The 23,278-nt window shown below is 44.1% G+C and overlaps 1 protein-coding gene across 6 annotated transcripts in view; it reads left to right on the top strand.

Moving 5' to 3' along the window:
• The first annotated feature begins 501 nt into the window (after positions 1 to 501).
• LOC106578301 (liprin-alpha-3) overlaps positions 502 to 23,278 on the top strand; it is a 79,855-nt gene continuing 57,078 nt past the window's right edge. For 4 of the 6 annotated variants that reach the window (XM_045701991.1, XM_045701992.1, XM_045701989.1 and 1 more), the window contains exons 1-11: positions 502 to 776; positions 2,669 to 2,903; positions 4,138 to 5,376; positions 16,693 to 16,794; positions 17,317 to 17,481; positions 17,642 to 17,716; positions 17,842 to 17,901; positions 18,082 to 18,207; positions 21,049 to 21,141; positions 22,562 to 22,614; positions 23,063 to 23,156. In XM_045701991.1, coding sequence (XP_045557947.1) covers positions 5,050 to 5,376; positions 16,693 to 16,794; positions 17,317 to 17,481; positions 17,642 to 17,716; positions 17,842 to 17,901; positions 18,082 to 18,207; positions 21,049 to 21,141; positions 22,562 to 22,614; positions 23,063 to 23,156 — 1,095 coding nt within the window. In that variant the 5' untranslated portion in view covers positions 502 to 776; positions 2,669 to 2,903; positions 4,138 to 5,049. The remainder of the gene's footprint in view (positions 777 to 2,668; positions 2,904 to 4,137; positions 5,377 to 16,692; positions 16,795 to 17,316; positions 17,482 to 17,641; positions 17,717 to 17,841; positions 17,902 to 18,081; positions 18,208 to 21,048; positions 21,142 to 22,561; positions 22,615 to 23,062; positions 23,157 to 23,278) is intronic. The other 2 variants (XM_014156974.2, XM_014156975.2) reach the window with 2 other exon arrangements.

The following is a 23,278-nucleotide window of genomic DNA, read 5'->3' as shown; positions in this document are numbered from 1 at the left end:
GTGGGTTCGATTCCCACGGGGGGCCAGTACAAAAACAAAATGCATGAAATGAAATGTATGTATTGACTACTGTAAGTCGCTCTGGATAAGAGCGTCTGCTAAATGACTAAAATGTACATGTAAATGTAAATCTGCTGGTACCACATTTATATAATATGTCTTAGTATCTTCCACAAAGAAATAAGTTTGTATTCAACGTGTGACTGAATTCGGTGTCTGTATGCGGTGTGTGACTGTATTCGGTGTGTGACTGTATTCGGTGTCTGTATGCAGTGTGTGACTGTATGCGGTTCGGTGTGTGACTGTATGCGGTGTGTGACTGTATGCAGTGTGTGACTGTCAAACCTCAGATGGACAAAAACCAGTGGTTGTGGTCAGTCGTTTGACTCCGCCCACATCGAGCTGGCCCTGAATTGCACGCCGCAGTCAGGAGAACTTGTAATTAATCACGTGTTTGGCGGGCCTCAGTGTGTGTGTTCTGTGTGTGTGTGTGTGTGTGCGCGCGGAAATCACAGAGAGATGTGGAGAATGCTGAGAGGATGTTTCTTTAAGACCCATTACCTTCCAATCCGACAGAGGGGGAGGCTATGATAAGGTGGTGTGGCGCCGCTCCCCGCTCCCCTATGCCGTTTACATGTGCAAAGGAGAGAGACAGGGGGAACCATATATCTGGGTATTTCAAAGCAGCACAGGCACGGAGGCATAATCCGCTGAGATGTGTCCGAAAAATATTTAACGTCAGATTTGGACAGTATGAGCATCGCGCGATGACTGTGGTAAGGATGTAACTTCCACCGCCCCTCGCAACCCATTTTATGGCATGAAACGAGAAGAGTCTGTGAAAATGTGTGCGTTTGTGTGTAGCCGATAACCAGTTAGCCTATGTTTATTGTGTTGTCAGGAAGGGAGGGGAATATAGGAGGGAGGAAAATAAATACAATAAACGATGCAATAAAATAAATGAGGCACCTGTACTGTACTTAACCTACAGGTGCGTTAGCAACACACACCTCGATGTATTTAGGGCGCTCACAAGAGAGAGAGAGAGAGAGAGAGAATGTAGCCTACAAATAACGTTATATGTAGCCTATGCATTGCCAAGTTCTTATAAGCCTATAATAAACTAATACACTAGTATATAAACTACCGTTATTAAGTAACGATTTCCAAGAATAACCATTATTTTAGTGCTTTTCTCTCGTTTGTCTCTGGAGTAAATTGTATCCAAAATGTGTGACATGTATTTTGGATCCCGTACAGTGTATTTCTGACGTGTTGTTCTCCATAAAATGAGTTGCCTATATCCTATGGCATGATGAGAGTTAACCATCGAGATATCTTCCTGCAAACTGTGGATGTTTTTATGAACATTCAGGAATGTCTGTAGTTGTGTGGGGCTGTGTGTGTGTGTGTTTTATCAAGTGATCTTTTTTCCCCCATACATTAAAACATGGAAGTAGTCTATAGCTGTCATCTCCAAACGCCTCATTTTCAGCACTGAAACACTGTTGGGGATGCGATTAAAGGCATGTTTGACTGGCTTTCCTTCCTTTGATTCTGTCTCACTCTGCCCAGCTGCCGACAATCCGTTATTGATTTCAATGATGCGTTTCGTGATATGAGATGGATTTAAATAGGCTGGTTGTGGCACAGGACAAACCGCCGCTTTCTCAGTCATCATTCATGTGTAAAAAATGTCAAGTAAATAATTTAATGTGTGCGTAAATGCTGAGTAGCCTATATAAGACAACATTTATGTTGAACAGATCATGCCCCACTTTCTTCCAATGTCGGTAATAGCGAAAGGCTTGGCCACACTCCCCTCTCCGCCCCAATGTCTGGTGAACAGCGCTGTGTAGGCTGCCTTGCTCCTTCCTTCCTCATCAATATATCTCTCTCTCTCTCTCAAACGTTTCATATTTTCCTTATTAGTCCCCCATTTGTGGATAGCTGCTATTTTAGTAACCTAATACTGTACAAGATTGAGGCCTGCTCCTAATTGGCCATATAGAGAGCAACCATGAGATAGCCTACTACTCTGGGCTGGAAAGAGCAACCACAACCATGCTAGGAATGTGACAGCTATGGGGTGGTGACAGAGATGATGAGGGGGATGGCAAGTAGGATGATAAATAGTATACAGAGATCATTTTGTAGCTGTTCAATGATGCAGTATTAGTCGACATTGCATATTAGTCAGTGTGTCAGGTACAAAGAAGACATGGTGCTAGACGACCAACTAGCGTTCATAAGCTGAGTACGCTTAAAATCAGCTGCCCCTATAGTCCTATTCTTGCCATGAAAAATGATGGAACTGGTATCACAAGCCCAATCATCTTTGACTTTATATAATAATTTGTCCATAATTTGGGACTTTGTTTGTCTTGAGAGCTTTGTCACCTTTGTATCCTCGTGTCAACTGTTTGTATTGTCATTAACATGTTTGAATAGCCTACCTCACAAAGATAATGAAAATACTACTACATTACTATTGGTATTATATTTGGTGGAAAGACTTGGGCCACATCTAGTACTTGTCCTGAAGTGCAGGGGCTAAAGGGTCACATTGCCTGGTTGTCCAGTCTGTTTGTGCTTTGATCATATGGCAGTGTTCTGCATTGCTTTTGAATGTGTTTCTGTAAATATCTCTAGTCCTCTGTCTCTCTAGTCCCCTGTACAGGCAGTGCACTGGCCATCACTAAGTACCCCTACCTCAGAGCTGAATCAGGTGTGTCAGTGCTGGGCTGGAACAAAAGCCTGCACACCTAGTAGCTCTTCAGGACCAGGGTTGGAGACCACTGCCCGTACCAGTAGAAGGATGGCATGAGAGACAGTCTTGGTGGTCCTCCTTAGCTCTCCTGGATGAGATGGAAGATGCTGATATAGCAGCAGGAGTAACCCAGGTGCAGTAGGTGCTGGGTGGGTTACAGTTTGCCAGACATCCTCTTCCTGGCAGGTCATGGAGGGAATGCTATAGTGGTTACCCAGACTGACTCATGGTTCTGATGGCCTGACTTGCCCTATCTACAGCCACCACATCATGTAATAAAATGTAACAATGGTCCTAGACCAGTGTTATTCCTTACTGGTCCTGACTGGGGACTCACAGGGTGTGCAGGCTTTTCATCTATTACAGCACTAACACACCAGTTTCCAGACCCCGATTTATTAAATCAAGTATGTGTTAACAGGGGGCAGGGATAAATGCCTGCACAGCCTGTGGGTGCCCAGGACCAGGCTTGAAGAAAAACATTGATCTTTCTTTAGATCTCTATTTTAGGCCTATCCTCTCTGTTCACAAACCTAAACTGGACAGGTGTGGGAAACAAGCTTTTAACCTCATCCAGTCACCTTATTGATCTGTGATCATTAGATAAATATAAGGGAAGGAAGGGTTTGTAAAGTATTGGGACACAGGCTGGGAGTTGTAGGCTTCCCGGGCAGCCCTTTGTTGTTACTGTACCACTAGTAGTCTCTCTCGAAAAGACTACAGAGCCACTATTTCCTGGTCTGCTCCCCAATCTGGAGAGGGGAGGGTCTGGAACTGGGCATGTCTTCAGCATTTAGATTAGGTTACATAAGTCTGTGTGGTCTCAAAAGCCTGCACACTCTGTGTCTCCCCAGGACCAGGATTGAATCAAATAATCAGCAATTTTTTCAGAACTTGGTTAGCTGAATCAGGTGTATTAGTGCTGGGCTGCAAGAAAAAAAGCTTGCACACGCTTTGTTTGTTTAATCCCAGAGAATACACTAATATGTATAACACACTAGATGTGGTCAATATCTGGGTCATGTTCAGTAGGGAGAAAACATGTAGAAATGGGGAGGTACTACCAATAAGAACACAGATTGTTTTGTTTTCCAGTGTAAAACATTTGCAAACACGTGCCCTGCTGAACACGACCCAGGTCCCGCACCTATATTTCATTACATATTTCGTATCATTATCTGTCCATGTTTGAGAGATGCTTGAGATTACTACACTTACAGTACATCAAGTTACACTACAGGTTTATGTTGTGGAATTGTCTTACAGTAGTTGTAGTACTGGCCTAGCTTGTCTTTTCCTATGTTGTATACAGTGCATTAACTGAGGTGGGCCTAGTGTGACGCTTTGTCTATCTTTATTTCTTTCAGCTATCGCTCCGGGTGTTGTGAAGACCCAACCTGTGGATCCAGTCGGAAGGTGGGCCTTCCACTATCCATTCCTCCCCTCCCTTTCCTCAGCCAAAGCTAGACTCCCACCACAGCCCAGTTTCACATAGAAACTTCCTCCTTCGGTCATTCAAGAGCACATAGATCAGGGATTATCAACTAGATTCAACCGCGGGCTGATTTTTTTCTTGAGCGGATGGTCAGGGGGGCGGAACTGACCGCAAGAAGCCCAAGCAGATATAACATTGGACTAAAACATAATAATTTCAAATCTTTGTTACATTTGTATATGATCACATATATCTCTCTATTATGCATGAGAATACTTTGGAACAGATTTTCAAAATTAAAATCACTTGTAGCTGATTTGCTGGCGTTTTTACAGTCATTTATGTCCAAAAATAAATAAATAAATAAATATTTTTGCTCGGCAAACTTGGGGGGGCCAAATAATATCACCAGTGGGCCAAATTTGTCCCGGCCCCACAGGGGAACCCTGACATAGTTCCTTCCTGGTAAACAAAACCCAGGTTGTTGCACAGTAAGAAAAAAGCAGCGAGAGAGAAAAGTGCACTAGGCCTATTTGTTAGTGTTGTTTTGGAGAGAAGAAGTAATGCAATAGATGGAAGCAGAAGGAGTGAAATGGAAGCGTCAAACATGATTAAAAGCTATTTTTTACAAAGAAATAAAGGAACAATTTATCTTTTTTGTACACTGTCATTTCAGTCAGAGATGAACAGACTCAAACAGAAGATCTCGTTCAAGTAACAGACATTCCGTCAACGAATCACACGTACACACACTTTGACCCACCTGCACACAGGACTTTTGGGTAAACACAAACTCCCAACATAGACGTTTTCTCTCAGAACCCGCCACACACTCTCCAGTCTCATGATGATGTGCGAAGTGATGCCCACCATTTCGGAGGACGGGCGCGGTGGAGGCCCCTCCTCTCCTGGGGTCGGGGCTGGGGGCCCTGGTGGGGCCATAGGGGGAGGGGGCTACGGTGGCCGAGGAGAATCAAGGGCTGGGGGTGATGAGGGAGGCAGCACAGGGAACCTGGAGTCCCTGATGGTCAACATGCTGACCGAGAGGGAGAGGCTGCTGGAGAGCCTGAGGGAGACCCAGGACAGCCTTGGGACGGCCCAGCTACGCCTCAGAGAGCTAGGCCATGAGAAGGACTCCCTCTCGAGACAGTTGTCCATCGCCCTGCCACAGGTACAGTAGTGTGTGTGTGTGCGCGTGCGTGGGGGGGTACAGTATGTATGAGTGGGGGTACAATCAATGTATTTTCATGTGAGTGAGTATGTGGGTGTGATTGGTATGTCTGAGTGTGTATTTGTGTGTTTGTGCGTGCATGTGTGTGTGTTTGTGTGTGGTGCGGGTGTGCGACTGCATATGTGTGCGCGTGTGTTCATGCATGCGCATACTTGTCTGTGTATGCGTCAGTTGCAGAGCAAAGCTGGCTCACAATAAATCCCTGCAGTGGCAGATCTGGGTGCTCCCCTATATAGAGAAAAACGATCAACTGTAGAGAGGGACATCAATTAATTCCACTCCTGCCTCTTTAGAATAACCGGTATTGTACTTACACATGGAGAGGATTTGTGCTTGTGTTCCCTTTTGTCTCTTTGCTCCGTTACTGTCGACATTTTCTTTTAGCTATTTTTCATCTCAGATTGAGGGAAACATTTGTTTGTTTTTAGCACTGTAATTACCATACAGTCATTGGTAATAGGTGTAATAGCCTATGGATCTGATAGGACATTATACAGTAGTACTGTGTTCATATTTTTCATTAGATTGACCTTCATGGCCACAGTAGGTGAAGGCTAATCTACTTCAGTGGGCATATATACTAACTTTGTACAGACATGGCCAAAGGTTTTGAGAATGACACAAATATTAATTTTCACAAAGTCTGCTGCCTCAATTTGTATGATGGCAATTTGCATATACTCCCAGAATGTTATGAAGAGTGATCAGATGAATTGCAATTAATTGCAAAGTCCCTCTTTGTCATGCAAATGAACGGTATCCCCCCAAAAAATGTCCACTGCATTTCAGCCCTGCCACAAAAGGACCAAGTGACATCGTGTTGTCGTGTCTTTGGCATCATTAAACTGAAGACGTATTTATCAAATAACTCTCTGTAATTATTATTACGCGATTAAACGGATTAATCATGTAACAGTAATTAACTAGGAAGTCGGGGCACCAAGGAAAATCTTCAGATTACACAGTTATAATTTTCCTAATATAACTTTCAGATATTTTAATATCTGATCAATTAGTCTTCGAATTAATGAATTATTATTTACCTCACGTTAGTCTCATTCCAAACGTCATAAATTGTTGGTTATCTGCACGAACCCAGTCTTCACTATGAGTCATCCATACATCAATAGTCTTAAAATCTTTTAATTACTAACTAGGTAATTCACAGAAATGCATAACAAACAGTAGATATGTTTACAAGGAAATGATAGGAGAATGTGCCTTAGTGGGCTAAACCGGCATGGCGGCTTGTTAGACAAAAGGGGAGTGGGGGATCATCTGAGGAGACACTCCAGAGTTGAATATTATAACAATTGAAATGCTAATCCTTTGCACATGTACACTCACTCATTTGGGAACAATTGCAATCAATATATATATTTACGCTCAGTGTGTCGTCGGGATCTCTGTTGAAAAGTTTGTTTGTGTTGGAGAGTCTGTCCGCTCTCTCTCTCTCTCTCCCTCTCTGTCGTGGTTAGAATGGATAGTTCAGAGTAACATTCATTCATGTCGTTATAGAATAGCGGTTTTGGCAGTTGTCGGTCTTCGTGTTCAATGATACCGAATTCCTAGCTGCAGACTAGTAATTAATATCAAAGACTTGTTCTTATTCTGTCGGTATCGATAGTCTAAGAGTTTAACCACGTAGTATGGTTAAAAGTTCATCAAGAGAAATGCATGGTCTCAAACCTTGGCCCTCTCGTTATCGAGGTAAACTGGTCTGGTGATAGAAAACCTAGGTGGGGGTTTTATTCGGAAGAGCAGAAAAGGGCCTGTCCCATGACGCCAGACCATAACTGTGCTCATGGGTGGTCCTCTGATTTAGTTAAACTCCAAAGGGAATTGGAGTTTCCTTCATTAACCTGTTAGGGCTAGGGGGCAGTATTTACAAGGCCGGATAAAAAACGTACCCGATTTAATCTGGTTATTACTACTGCCCAGAAACTAGAATATGCATATAATTATTGGCTTTGGATAGAAAACACCCTAAAGTGTCTAAAACTGTTTGAATGGTGTCTGTGAGTATAACAGAACTCATATGGCAGGCAAAAACCTGAGAAGATTCTGTACAGGAAGTGCCCTCTCTGACCATTCCTTGGGCTTCTTGACTCTTTTTATTGAAAACATAGGATCTTTGCTGTAACGTGACACTTCCTACGGCTCCCATAGGCTCTCAGAACCCGGGAAAAAGCTGAATGATGTCGAGGCAGCCCCTGGCTGAAAAACATTAGCGCCTTTGGTAAGTGGTTTATCAGAGGACAATGAGACTGAGGCGCGTGCACAAGGCGACCCCGTGTTTTTATTTTCTCTCTCTTTGTACTAAAACATTTGTTATTGAAGTAGCAGTCCTGGGAGTGCATTCTGACGAAGAACACCAAAGGTAATCAAACTTTTCTAATAGTAAATCGGAGTTTGGTTAGGGCTAAACTTGGTGGGTGTCTAAATAGCTAGCCGTGATGGCTGGGCTATCTACTCAGAATATTGCAAAATGTGCTTTCACCGAAAAGCTATTTTAAAATCGGACATCTCGATTGCACAAAGGAGTTCTGTATCTATAATTCTTAAAATAATTGTTATGTTTTTTGTGAACGTTTATCGTGAGTAATTTAGTAAATTCACCGGAAGTTTGCGGGGGGTATGCTAGTTCTGAATGTCACAAGCTAATGTAAAAAGCTGGTTTTTGATATAAATATGAACTTGATTGAACAAAACATGCATGTATTGTATAACATAATGTCCTAGGCATGTCATCTGATGAAGATCATCAAAGGTTAGTGCTGCATTTAGCTGTGGTTTGGGTTTATGTGACATTATATGCTAGCTTGAAAAATGGGTGTCTGATTATTTCTGGCTGGGTACTCTGCTGACATAATCTAATGTTTTGCTTTTGTTGTAAAGTCTTTTACAACAATGACAGGCGGGCCACTCGGGCTGGTGTCTGTGAGTATAACAGAACTCATTTGGCAGGCAAAACCCTGAGACATTTTCTGACAGGAAGTGGATACCTGATGTGTTGTATTACCTTTAAACCTATCCCATTGAAAAACACAGGGGCTGAGGAATATTTTGGCACTTCCTATTGCTTCCACTAGATGTCACCAGCCTTTACAAAGTGTTTTGAGTCTTCTGGAGGGAGATCTGACCGAACAAGAGCCATGGAACGATGATGTCCCATTAGACACCTGGCGCGCGAGTTCATGTTGGGTACCCTCGTTCCAATACGTTATAAAAGAGTATGCATTCGTCCACCTTGAATATTATTCATGTTCTGGTTAAAAAAGGCCCTAATGATTTATGCTATACAACGTTTGACATGTTTGAACGAACGTAAATATATTTTTTCCCCTCGTTCATGACGAGAAGTCCGGCTGGCTTAGATCATGTGCTAACAAGACGGAGATTTTTGGACATAAATGATGAGCTTTTTTGAACAAAACTACATTCGTTATGGACCTGTGATTCCTGGAAGTTACATCTGATGAAGAGAATCAAAGGTAATGGATTATTTACATAGTATTTTCGATTTTAGATCTCCCCAACATGACGTCTAGTCTGTATCGCAACGCGTATTTTTCTGGGCGCAGTGCTCAGATTATTGCAAAGTGTGATTTCCCAGTAAGGTTATTTTTAAATCTGGCAAGTTGATTGCGTTCAAGAGATGTAAATCTATAATTCTTTAAATGACAATATAATATTTTACCAATGTTTTCTAATTTTAATTATTTAATTTGTGGTGTTGACTTGACTGCCGGTTATTGGAGGGAAACGATTTCCTCAACATCAATGCCATAGTAAAACGCTGTTTTTGGATATAAATATGAACTTGATAGAACTAAAAATGCATGCATTGTCTAACATAATGTCCTAGGAGTGTCATCTGATGGAGATTGTAAAAGGTTAGTGCATCATTTTAGCTGGTTTTATGGTTTTGGTGACCCTGTCTTTGAATTGACAAAACATTACACACAACTCTTGTAAATGTACTGTCCTAACATACTCTAAATTTATGCTTTCGCCGTAAAACCTTTTTGAAATCGTAAAACGTGGTTAGATTAAGGAGATGTTTATCTTTCAAAGGGTGTAAAATAGTTGTATGTTTGAAAAATTTGAATTTTGACATTTATTTGGATTCAAATTTGCCGCTCTTGAAATGCACCTGCTGTTGATGGAGTGCACCACGGGTGGGACGCTAGCGTCCCACCTAGCCCATAGAGGTTAAAACCAATTTTTATGCCATTTATCCCATAGAAAAGCGATAATATTCCGACCGGGAATCTGCAATAAGCTAAACAGCCGAATGAAATTTCTCCACGGGGGCGAATCGTGCACGCGCCTCATTCAATGGTCCTCTGATCGACCACTTGGATAAGGCGATAATCTGTTTCAGCCAGAGGCTGCCTCGTCATCGTTCAGGTTTTTCCCGGGTTCTGAGAGCCTATTGGAGCCCTGGGAATTGTCACGTTACAGCTAAGATCCTTACTCTTCAATAAACAGATGCAAGACGCACGACTCCTTGTCAGACAGGCCACTTCCTGCATGAAACCTTGTCAGGTTTTTGCCTGCCATAGGAGTTCTGTTATACTCACAGACACCATTCAAACAGTTTTACAAACTTTAGGGTGTTTTCTATCCATACCTGAACAATAATATGCATATTCTAGCTTCTGAGTTGGTGTAGGAGGCAGTTAAAAATGGCACATATTTTTTCCAAAATTCTCAATACTGCCCCCTAGCCCAAACAGGTTAATGAACATGCACCTGTGGAACGGTCGTTAAGACACTAACAGCTTACAGATGGTAGGCAATTAAGGTCACAGTTATGAAAACTTAGGACACTAAAGAGGCCTTTCTACTGACTCTGAAAAACACCAAAAGAAATATGCCCAGGGTCCCTGCGCATCTGCGGGAACGTGCCTTAGGCATGCAGCAAGGAGGCATGAGGACTGCAGATGTGGCCAGGGCAATAAATTGCAATGTCCGTACTGTGAGACGCCTAAGACAGCGCTACAGGGAGACAGGACGGACAGCTGATCGTCCTCGCAGTGGCAGACCACGTGTAACAACACCTGCACAGGATCGGTACATCCGAACATCACACCTGCGGGACAGGTACAGGATAGCAACAACAACTGCCCGTGTTACGCCAGGAACGCACAATCCCTCCATCAGTGTTCAGACTGTCCGCAATAGGCTGAGAGAGGCTGGACTGAGGGCTTGTAGGCCTGTTATAAGGCAGATCCTCACCAGACATCACCGGCAACAACGTCGCCTATGGGCACAAACCCACCGTCGCTGGACCAGACAGGACTGGTAAAAAGTGATCTTCACTGACGAGTCGCGGTTTTGTCTCACCAGGGGTGATGGTCGGATTTGCGTTTATCATCGAAGGAATGAGCATTACACCGAGGCCTGTACTCTGGAGTGGGATCGATTTGGAGGTGGGGGGGTCCGTCATGGTCTGGGGCGGTGTGTCACAGCATCATCGGACTGAGCTTGTTGTCATTGCAGGTCATCTCAATGCTGTGCATTACAGGGAAGACATCCTCCTCCCTCATGCGGTACTCTACCTGAAGGCTCATCCTGACATGACCCTCCAGCATGGCAATACCACCAGCCATACTGCTCATTCTGTGCGTGATTTTCTGCCAGACAGGAATGTCAGTGTTCTGCCATGGCCAGCGAAGAGCCCGGGTCTCAATCCAATTGAGCACATCTGGGAACTGTTGGATCTGAGGGTAAGGTCTAGGGCCATTCCCCCCAGAAATGTCAAGGAACTTGTAGGTGCCTTGGTGGAAGAGTTGGGTAACACCTCACAGCAAGAACTGGCAAATCTGGTGCAGTCCATGAGGAGGAGATGCACTGCAATACTTAATGCAGCTGGTGGCCACACCAGATACTGACTGTTACTTTTGACCCCCCCTTTGTTCAGGGACACATTATTCTATTTCTGTTAGTCACATGTCTGTGGAACTTGTTCAGTTTATGTCTCAGTTGTTGAATCTTGTTATGTTCATACAAATATTTACACATGTTCAGTTTGCTGAAAATAAACGCAGTTGACAGTGAGAGGACGTTTCTTTTTTTGCTGAGTTTAGTTATCACTGCGTAATTCATCAGCAAGCTTTGTGCGGGAAGATGTTAAACATGAAAGAGGTGATGGATGTTGCGATGAAGATTGCGTGTTCTGTTTGAGCAAGAAGCCTACAGCAGAGGCTATTTCGTGCTCACTTAGAAGAGACTTGTCACGTCCTGACCAGCAGAGGGCGTAATGGTGTTAGTTTTGGTCAGGATGTGGCAGGGGTTTTGTGTGTGTGAATGGTTGTGTTGGTGATTGGGAATCCCAATTGAAGGCAGGTGTGTTGAGTTGCCTTTGATTGGGAGTCCTATATAGGAGTGTGTGTTTTTCTTTGGGGTTGTGGGTAGTTGTTCTTGCATTGCGTTTTGTGTGCCTGCAAGACTGTTCCTGTCGTGAGTATCAGTTATTGTTGTTTCCCTGTGGATGCTTTACTTTTGTTTATTAAAAACCTATGAGTATCCACATTCCCGCTGCGCCTTGGTCCATTTCTGAAGACAGCTGTTACAGAACTACCCACCAAACCAGAACCAAGCAGCGGAGGAGGAGAGAGCAGCGCCAGGAGGAACGAAAGGAATGGATTTGGCAGGACGAACGACGATTCTGGGAGGACAAACTAAGGGAGCTAAGGGAACCCGAGAGGCAGCCACAATATTTTTTTTTTGGGGGGGCACACGGGTAGTTTGGCCAGGCCAAGGAAGAGCCGTAAGCCAGCTACCCGTGATTACAGGGAGGTGCGTATGAGGTGGAGGGCGCCATGTTACGCTGAGGTACGCACCATCTCGCCTATACGTACGCACAGGCTAGTCCGCCCTGTACCAGCGCCCCGCATGTGCCAGGGTGAGGTGAGCATCGAGCCAGAAGGGGTGATGCCAACCCTGCGCTCAAGACCTCCAGTGCGCCTCAACGGTCCGGTGTTTCCCGCTATACGCACTAGCATGGAGGTGCGTGTCTCCAGGCTGGCACGTCCAGTACCAGCCCCACGCATCAGGCGTCTAGTGCGTCAGCCCAGCCTCGCCAGTCAAGAGTCGCCAGAGCTGCCCGCCAGTCAAGAGTCGCCAGAGCTGCCCGCCAGTCAAGAGTCGCCAGAGCTGCCCGCCATTCAAGAGTCGCCAGAGCTGCCCGCCAGTCAAGAGTCGCCAGAGCTGCCCGCCAGTCAAGAGTCGCCAGAGCTGCCCGCCAGTCAAGAGTCACCAGAGCTGCCCGCCAGTCAAGAGTCGCCAGAGCTGCCCGCCAGTCAAGAGTCGCCAGAGCCGCCCGCCAGTCAAGAGTCGCCAGAGCCGCCCGCCAGTCAGGAGCCGCCAGAGCGGCCCGACTGCCCGGAGCCACCAGAGCGGCCCGACTGCCCGGAGCCACCAGAGCGGCCCGACTGTCCTCCGGCCCAGCCCGAGTGGCCAGCCTGTCCTCCGGCCCAGCCCGAGTGGCCCGCCTGTCCTCCGGCCCAGCCCGAGTTGCCCGCCTGTCCTCCGGCCCAGCCCGAGTGGCCCGCCTGTCCTCCGGGCCAGCCCGAGTGGCCCGCCTGTCCTCCGGTCCAGCCAGAGTGGTCCGTCTGCCAGGGTCAGCCCGAGTGGCCCGTCTGCCCGGCGCAGCTATCGGCGCCACCGAAGTGGGCGACGCCGAAGGTGGAGCGAGGTCCACGTCCTGCACCTGAGCCACCTCCAGGAGAGGTGGGTTGGGGAGAAGGGTGTAGCACAGTGCCGTCGTTGACGGCAGCCACCCTCCCTTCCCTCCCTTATTGTTTAGGGGGATATTTTTTGTTGTTTGGGGGTTTGTTTTTTCTTTTAGGTGCATTCCGGGGTCTGCACCTTGAGGGGGGGGGGTACTGTCACGTCCTGACCAGCAGAGGGCATAATAGTGTTAGTTTTGGTCAGGATGTGGCAGGGGTTTTGTGTGTGTGAATGGTTGTGTTGGTGATTGGGACTCCCAATTGAAGGCAGGTGTGTTGAGTTGCCTTTGATTGGGAGTCCTATATAGGAGTGTGTGTTTTTCTTTGGGGTTGTGGGTAGTTGTTCTTGCATTGCGTTTTGTGTGCCTGCAAGACTGTTCCTGTCGTGAGTATCAGTTATTGTTGTTTCCCTGTGGATGCTTTACTTTTGTTTATTAAAAAACTATGAGTATCCACATTCCCGCTGCGCCTTGGTCCATTTCTGAAGACAGCTGTTACAAGACTGAAGCGGAGCACACAGACCTGCTGCTGCACACGGATGTGCGGTGGCTGAGCCGAAGGACCTTTTTAGGGAGATTCAGTGAAATCAAGGAGTTTCTCAAGGTCTCCAAACATGCAGAATATGCACTGCTAGAGGACACACAGTGGCTCCTGGATTTAGCTTTTCTCACTAACCTAACTTATATGCTTAATGAATTGAATGTAGAGCTGCAAGGAGAAGGCAAACATGTAATCGACATTATCAGCCCTGTGCACACTATTAAATGCAAACTACAACTGCTCACAAGAAAGCTTCAACGTAAGGACCTGCACTTCTGTCAACACATGCATTCAGAACCTGAACGTCAGGGCAAGGATACAGCACAGCTTGACAGTGCACCTTACGTGGAGCACGTCCAGAGCGTCTTATCTGAGTTTGACAGTCGTTTCACTGACTTTGCATCACTTGAGCCTATTGCCACTTATATGTGCTTTCCGTTTGGCACAGACATAAATGTGGAAGTCATTGCCTCCAAAATGGGATCACTTTTTCAGTTGGACACAACTATATCAGAAACTGAAATTGTCACCCTTCAAAATGACATTCAGCTGAAATCCAGGGCAACCACTGAGATGAAGGAAGAGTTCTGGGAGCTACTGCTAGAGGAGAAGTATCCCAACATAAGAAGATGTGCTCTCAACTTATCAGCCCTTTTTGGATCAACCTACCTCTGAGTCTGCATTTTCTCACATGAAGATAAAGTCCAAGTACAGATCTGTTATGACTGATGACCACCTTGTGGCCTGCATGAGACTTGCAACAAGCTGCTACAGCCCTGACTATGAAAAACGACTTGCCTCCACCCTATGCCAAAAGTCACACTAAGGTAGGAAATGAAATGAGTTGCACTTATTTGTGGAAAACATGTTATTGGTCCACATTATATTTGGGTATCAAATAGGTATCATAGCAGCAGGTCCACACTCAGTGGTGTGTTGCGTTTAATACATTTTGTTGGTTGGTTTAGATTTAGAGACTGGTAGATCTCATAAGGCTGGCAAATGAAAAAGTAGATCTCACGTCAAAGAAGGTGGGGCACACCTGATCTAGCTGATCTAAGGTGTAATCATTAGTCCAAACAGTTGCAAATGAGAGTTCAGGTAGGCTTTTTCCCATTTCATTCTGTTTGCTTCCTTTTAAGAAACGTTTTTCAACAGAATTGGTGGAATGAATACACCCCTGATCACCCGAACCCCAGTGGAGGCTGCTGAGGGGAGGATGGTTCATAATAATGGCTGGAACGGAGTGAATGGAATGGCATCAGACATCTGGAAAACATTTGATACCATTCCACGAATTCCGCTCCAGCCATTACCATGAGCCCGTTCTCCCCAATTAAGGTGCCACCAATCTCCTGTGCCGCACACACAGTTCACTTCCATAGCAGCCACATACAAACAGCATCATCACTTTGCTTGTTGTATAATTCCTTATGGTATCTATGCGCTTGTGACATCCCTCCCACTCTGTCTGCTGGGATCTCCTGTGTGGTAGTTTACTTGTTGCAGGAGGCCAGTGGGCAGAGCTGGGAGGATCGTCAGCTGATGTGGTGCACCTGGGCAGGCTTGGCCTGCAGGCTATAAAGGGTGGCCACATCAGCCAATACACTCTGTCTTCCCTGACTGGCAGGCTGGCTTCCACCACCTTTGTTTTTTTTGTCTGTTTTCACCATACAACAACCTCTCCACTCATCCACACACTGCATAAACTACTGATCCTACAGACATCTACAGTTTATGTTATGTTTTTGTTTTTATTATTATGTAGTTTAATAAATGTATGCTTGGTTTACGGAGCCTCAACTGCACACACACACAGCTTATTCTGAAAACAAGATTTCTGAACGGTACCCCAGTACCATTCTGTGTTTTTTTTAAATTAGAACTAGTAAGTGTACATACAAGTACACAACACACACTCTGTACAATAAACAAAGCATACGTGAACAGTACAGTATATAGCTCAGAACTACTAATTGGACTGTGTGATAAAGTGTATGCTACTCTTTAAATAAGAGTTCTACTGAATAGAGCCCAAAGTCTCTCAATGATCATACAGACAGTGAGAATGAGAGAGATGGAATTAAAATAAATGACCAGAGATGCCAAGTGAAATTCTGACCCTTATCCAAACAAGGACCAACCCCAGAAAGCAGAGTGCCAACAATCCTACTGTGTCACCATCTGCATACTCTCCTTCTCTTATCTCTGACTCCCATCGCTGTTGCATTGCATTTCATGCTGTATGTTTCTTTGTGTCTTAGGCCATGTTGATGACAGCTTACATTGCAGCATATACATTGTCATTGTAGTCCTCCAGTCTGAAGGTAGTCAAGTAAAAAGGTTCTAAGCTTGTGCCTCCAAAATGAACATTATAAAGCTTGTGCTGCCAAAACCAAGCTTCATTTGTGGGTTTCCTTTTTCTTCCAAATAATAGGGATCATTTTCACTTTATTTGGAAGGGTAAGGAATAATTATAAAAGTGTTGCATGCTGTATTACCTTCAGATGGCAAGATATTTTACTCACACTGTTGTTGACAGTGTTTCCAGTTAGTATTGTAAGTGATATATCAATGCTGTGTTTCTCACCTTTCCAGTGCATTTCAGTGCAGTATCATTGTGTAACTCAGTGATTTAATCCTTGAAGGCCAGTTGACAGTGTCACCGCAGCGTAATCTGTGTCAGTGAATCAGTACATGATTATTATGCTTGCTTACTGCTTCAATGTCTGCACGTGTGTGTGTGTATGTGCGTGCGTGCGTGTCTGTTTGTCTGTCTGTCTGTGTGTGTGCATGCGTGTGTACATGCGTATGTGTGTACTGTATATGCGTGTGTGTGTTTTCAGAGTTGGTTGCACACCTTGCTGATTACAGTATATTTCCAGTAATATTGCGTCTATATTGATTGAGTATATGTGAGCATGTTACAAGTCGTCCATATTGTTCATGAATGTTATGTTGCTTGGGGGTACTGCAGGAGTTTGCTGTGCTGACTAAAGAGCTGAATGTTTGCCGGGAGCAGCTACTGGAGAGGGAAGAGGAGATTTCTGAGCTCAAGGCGGAGAGAAACAACACACGTGTAAGACGTTTAAGAGCCATTTTACTCACTAGCACTTTCCCAGCAGTTGTGTTTGTTCTTTCTCACCCATTGTAGTTGTGGTATTGATTAATTCTATTACTCCCTCTTCTCCTCCCTAGTACACACTTTCACTTTTTCTCCTACCGTCCCTCTGCCCTCTCCTTTTTCTCCATGTTTCTCCCCCTTCTCTTTCTGCTACCTTATGCTCTTCCACTCTTGTCTACTCCCTCTAAACTCTGTCATTCTGCCACCTTGTCTCTCTCTCTCTCTCTCTCTCTCCTCCTCTGCCTCTCTTACCTTCTCTGTCCTCCTTTTTCCTTCTTCCTCTCCACTTTATTTTTCTCCACCTGCTACTCTGCCTGTCTTTCTCTCCTTTCCATCTCCTTCCGTGCGTCGCTAACTCTTCTGCCTCTCTCTCTTTCTCCCTCAATCTCTTTATATGCCTCTTTCTGTCTGTCTCTTTCTCCTACTCTCTTCCCCCCTTCTCTCTTTCCATCTTTCCCTCTCCCTTCCCATATATAGTTGTTACTAGAACACCTGGAGTGTCTTGTGTCCCGTCACGAGCGCAGTCTGAGGATGACGGTGGTGAAGAGACAGGCCCAGTCCCCAGCAGGGGTCTCCAGTGAAGTGGAGGTCCTCAAGGCCCTCAAGTCCCTGTTTGAACACCACAAGGCTTTGGATGAGAAGGTGGGCAACCAGGCCACCAGGCTCCCATTTTGGGTCTCCATCCCACTCATAAGCAGCTACTGTAGCTTTCTCTCAACAGTCGCTTTATTGTTTTGATGAAGGGATCCAGACAGACACATTTCTCAGCGTTTCTCATTAATTTCTCATTTTTGGCCCTAAGGTTCGAGAGCGACTCCGGGTGGCCCTTGAGAGAGTGACTCTTTTGGAGGATCAACTACAAGCAACAGCACAAGAGGTAAAAGCCATACGGGATACAAATGTTTTATTAGAGCATGTTTATTAGAGCATATCTCAATTTCTTGACAATAAGAAAGATACAAATGTATTCACTCTATTTTTTGTCATTTACCTCTCTTGCAGGTAATCTCTTTAAGAGACCAAATTAAAAGACGGCAACAAGGGATGGACGGCGGGAAAGATGTAAGGCGGGATTTATGCACGTTGGTTCCAGTATTTAAGTTTGTTAGCGTCCAAAAGTTAATAACAGTACTACAGTATATGGGTATTATGATGTGTCTCTTTGATATTCAACATGGGTCTAATTGATCTAATTTCCCGTCGCTCTCCTTTCTCGAAATCCATCGTCGCCGGTGACATCAGCGCCTACCCAATGGACCGTCTTCTGGATTGGACGGTGAGATCGACAGACAGAGAGAAACGGAGATAGAGCGCCTAAGAGCTGAGCTCTCCCAGCTGAAAGAGAGACTGGCCCTGATGTGTCGACAGGTGGGTTAGAGAGCAAGAGAGTGAGAGAATGTAGCCTACCCTACATGTTTTGGTACATGTATGCATTGCCTACACTGTAAGATGTTTCAGTAATTTCAACAGTAAACATTTTTAAAATGCACAGTAAAATACCTTAAATGTGTGCATTGTGGGAAAATGTTGTGGGCGGTGAAAGAGTCTCTGGCTCATTAATGTATTTTAAGACGTGCCTTGTAAGAGGCTATATTTGTTGCATCCGTGAGAATGCTGTACCCCAACAGAAAACAGTAATATACTGTATTTTAAGGATTTCTACAAACCTTGTCCTGAATATCACTGTTAGTAATTTTCTGTAATTCAGAACACAGTACAATACTGTATTTTTTGAGCGACGAAAACCATTTGAAGACTAGTGTCTCATTAATATATTCTGAGGGGTGTCCTGTAAGAGGTTATATTTGTTGCACCTGTTAGTGAGAATACTGTACAAATTTAGCTAATATGTGGTAGTGGTTCCCTAACAATTAAATGTATGTAGGGAACAGATCAGAGTGCAAGTGATATAAAACACCAAATATCAGTTAGTGTGCTGGAAAGTAAACCCATCTAGTACTGAGTCGGACACCCCTTTGCCTCCAGAACAGCCTGAATTATTTGGTGCATGGAAACGTTGCTGAATTGGTATTAAGGAACCTAACGTGTTTCAGGAAAACATTCCCCACACTATTACCGCTACCAGCCTGTACCGTTGACACCAGGCCGGATGGAGCCATGGACTCATGCTGCTTATGCCAAATCCTGACTCTGCCATCAGCATGACACAACAGGAACCTGGATTCGTCAGACCTGGCCATTTTTTCCCACTCCTCAATTGTCCAGTGTTGGTGATCGCTTGCCCACTGGAGCCGCTTCTTCTTGTTTTTAGCTGATAGGAGTGGAACCCGGTGTAGTCGTTTCCTGCAATTGCCCTTTCGTGACAAGAACCGACAAGTTGTGCATTCTGAGATGCTGTTCTACACACCACGGTTGTACTGTGCCATTTGTGCCCCACCTGTTAGCTTGCACAATACTAGTCATTCTCCTTCGACCTCTCATCAACGAGCTGTTTTCACCCACAGGACTGCCACTGACTGGATGTTTTTTGTTTGTAGCACCATTCTCGATAAACCCTAGACACTGTCGTACGTGAAAAGCCCAGGAGGCTGGCCGTTTCTGAAATACTGGACCACTGGTTAATATGTCACTGGGTAATTACAGTAATATTCTGTAATTGTAATTGGTACTGTAAATTAGATTAGTCATATTTGTGGTACCGTAAAATGGATTACAGTAGCTGTACTGTAAAATAAATTAAAGTGACTTACTGGCCAATTGCTGCCAGTATGTTATTGTAAATTTACATTAAAAGTTTTACAGTGTAGTTTATTTAAGTGATAATGCCCGAGAAGCCGGTGTTTGGATGATATATAATGCCCTTCAAGGGCATTATCACTTTTATACAACGGGTTACCAACATATTCAAATAATAATTTACATATTTTCATTAAAAACGTTATTTTGATGAATGTATTCATACTATTTCATCCTTCCACAAGATATAGTCCCGAAACAAATCTAGGGTTGCTACCCAAGACGGCTGGTCATTCGTTTTATTGGTTCGGTTGCCAGAGACGCGACCGAGTCGTTCAGTCTTTTTGTTCTGTATCTATGGACACGACCCAGTCGTTCGTTCTAAATGTTCCATAGCCATACTGGCTGGCAACGTTCTTATGCTTTGCTTGCTAGCTAGCCAACTACGGCTAACTTACGGTCACGTCAAACAGTGTAGACAGAATAACAACTGTAGCTGCATTTGTTAAAGCTGTTTTCTGGTGACATTTATTTGGAGACATCCATAACAATGAGCTAATGAGGTACGATTTCACCTGGCATAGAACATTTGCTCTCTTGTTAGGACATTTAGAGGAGCTAGCCAACAACACAGCTAACACAATAACTACAAACTAAAGCTGGAAAGACCGCAAGCTACCTGCACTTCGTTTCGTTTTACCCTTTTTCAATTGACATTTCTTTGTATATATCCATAAAAATGCCAGCTGATTCATGATTGACTGTCTGAGAAACGCTGCCTGCCTCTCTCTCGTCCTGACTCCCGATCCCTACACGTTCATTACCATGGGACAGTTGAATATTTTAATATTGAAACAATGTTGCAAATGTCTTAAGGTTTATACAAATCTCTGCTGTTGAAAATGAAATGTTAGTCTAAAAGAAATGTGAGATAATGTCTTGATGCTTTTTATAGTGGAGATCAAGTTTATCTGTCTATCTGTCTGGGCTGATGAGACAGTGGATTGCACAGTCAGATGGAACAGAGTAAATATACATTTTAACGTCATGGATTTAGCAGGTGGTAATTTGTGGAATAGACACACGTTTTTAACCAATCAGCATTCAGGATTAGACCCACCCGTTGAATAATATGAGCTTAATGCAACCTATACTGTTACTGTTATGAACCATTCCCAACACTATTGTGTGAGAGAGTGTGAAAGAGAAAAAGTGAAAGAGAGAGAAAAGAGAAGAAATATAAAGAAAAATTGATTAGGGTTGGGGAGGGGGGTATGAAGATTCTTAAAACCAGTTCCCTTCTTCCTTCTTGTGGACAGTCATAACATTTCATCTGTTTGACAAAACCCACACAGCCTGATCATTGTACATGACACTCTTTTCTATATAATTGCCAAAAACCTGCCTCTACCCAAACCAGTGCTTCACGGCTTCACACATAAAGGCCCTCTATCCTGTTATAGTCCTTTATTGTCCATTATCATCTTATTGCTCTTCCTCATGACATTTCAGGTTGGGGAAATAGAGGAACAGCTTGCAGCCGCCAGGAGGGAGGTGACAAAGTCGGAGGAGGCCAATCAGAAGCTCCAGAGGGACGTGAAGGAGGTCAGTCAGGTCAATCTGTTCCTGGCCAAGGCCTTTGGGCAGGGGTGGGAAACCTTTTTAGCTCGAGGGCCACATCGGTATTATGAAATTCAACGGAGGGCTGAAGTTATTTTTTTTAACCTTTTGTTTGTCAAAATCAATTTGCATGACAGAAAAAGAACCGTTATATCATTTTGAAATAGGTCAATTATAATTTCTACATACAGTACTTCCTATCTAGTTTTAGACGCTCAAGTAAGGCCAGGAGCATCGATTTTTACACACACACACACAAAAAAAAAGTAAATAGGCTGCCCACCCCATGCCTTACATTCTATCAGTTCCCGAAGCTTCTCTGTTCAAGCTGCTTTTCTATCCCATTATGTGCATCCAATCCAAAATATCTCAAAGCACAGAGCATAAGAATGCCTAGAATGAATTACGGGAAAAGATGCATTAATGAGTTATATTCATCATGGATTAGTGGCAATATATCATATAGCTCCCGAGTGGCTCCTAAGTGGCACAGCGGTCTAAGGCACTGCATCTCAGTGCTAGAGGCGTCACTACAGACCCTGGTTCGATTCCAGGCTGTATCACAATCGGCCGTGATTGGGAGTCCCATAGGGCGGTGCACAATTGGCCCAGCATTGTCTGGGTTAGGGTTTGGCTAGGGTAGGCCGTCATTGTAAATAAGAATTTGTTCTTAACTGACTTGCCTAGTTAAATAATGGTTACAAATATAAATGTTAAAGTCCAAAAATGTAGTAAATGATTAATGATGTATAATTATTTTTTGTTAGTTAAAATTGAGCTTACAGCACCTGGTATTCCAAGGCTGTCTCCCATCCAAGTACTCACCAGGCCCGACCCTGCTTAGTTACCAAGATCAGACATGTTCAGGGTGGTATGGCCACAAGCATGCTTGGCTCATCGCTGCAACTCCCCAATTGGCTCGTTAGAGGTGAAGGTCGAGTCATGCATCCTCCTGTGTTATATTCTCCTACATTCAATTCACATTTCCACAAACTTCAAAGTGTTTACTTTCAAATGGTACCAATAATATGCATATCCTTGCTTCAGGGCCTGAGCTACAGGCAGTTAGATTTGGGTATGTCATTTAGGCGAAAATTGAAATAAAGGGGGCTATCCCTAAGAATATATATATATTATAATATTATTAAGCATGTAAATTAATATTGAATATGAAAGAAAGAGTCGACGAGCCCTAGGTGACAAAAAAGACTAGAGGAGCTGTGCAGATATTAAATGACTGAACAAATGTGATAATGAATAGTCAATTCATATAAATGTGCACATTTCTCTGTCAAATGTTTAGGTTACCATTTTATACAGTTTGTGATATTCACAATGTGTAATGTATAATCATATGTTTATTTGGATGATTAACCATGCTTCACTACGTTTCTGCATCGTTCAGGCTCTGTGCCAGAGGGAGGATATGGAGGAGAGGATTACTACATTAGAACGCAGGTAACCCTCTATTTGCAGAATGATACTGGCTTGTGTATTTATTCATTTCCCCTTTTTTACACCCAGTACAATGGTGCCAAACTACCAGGTTTTTCCTTCATTATCTGAAAAGCTGTCACCAAGGTGTCACAATACATGTACCTTTCGTCTTTATCTCAATGCCTGGGTATTTTCAATCGTTACAGCACACTGTAATAGTTGGCTTGTGTCTGCATACTGTACATACAGTGAAGAGCGGACGTTCATAACTAATGGTCAGGGATGTAGTGGAGCATAAATGCACATAAACTTTGTTTAGAAAACGTTTACACTCCTATTGTGCCAAATAAGCTTTGTTAGCGTTAACATTGACATTACTCGCTGCCGGTCATCGGCCCGACCAACGTTCACCGTTGGTGTTATCCACCTTTCTTACCATCACATCACAATGTGTCCATGTTGTTTGCAGGTACCTTAGTGCTCAGAGGGAAGCAACCTCTCTACATGACATCAAAGACAAGCTGGAGAATGAGCTGGCCAGCAAAGAGTCACTGCACAGACAGGTAATGACTACAAGGGTGGCTTACATGTACAATAACCCTGTAAAAATGAGTAGGTTATATCCAGAGTAGCATTGTCTTTTAAACTTAGGGACAGATTCTTACAGCCAATTTCCTGTACCTAG

The sequence above is a fragment of the Salmo salar genome, chromosome ssa19 (assembly GCF_905237065.1).
Source record: "Salmo salar chromosome ssa19, Ssal_v3.1, whole genome shotgun sequence".
NCBI classification, from domain to species: Eukaryota; Metazoa; Chordata; class Actinopteri; order Salmoniformes; family Salmonidae; genus Salmo; species Salmo salar.
The sequence above is the reverse complement of the archived record's forward strand: the minus strand, read 5'-3'. Positions and strand labels throughout refer to the sequence as shown.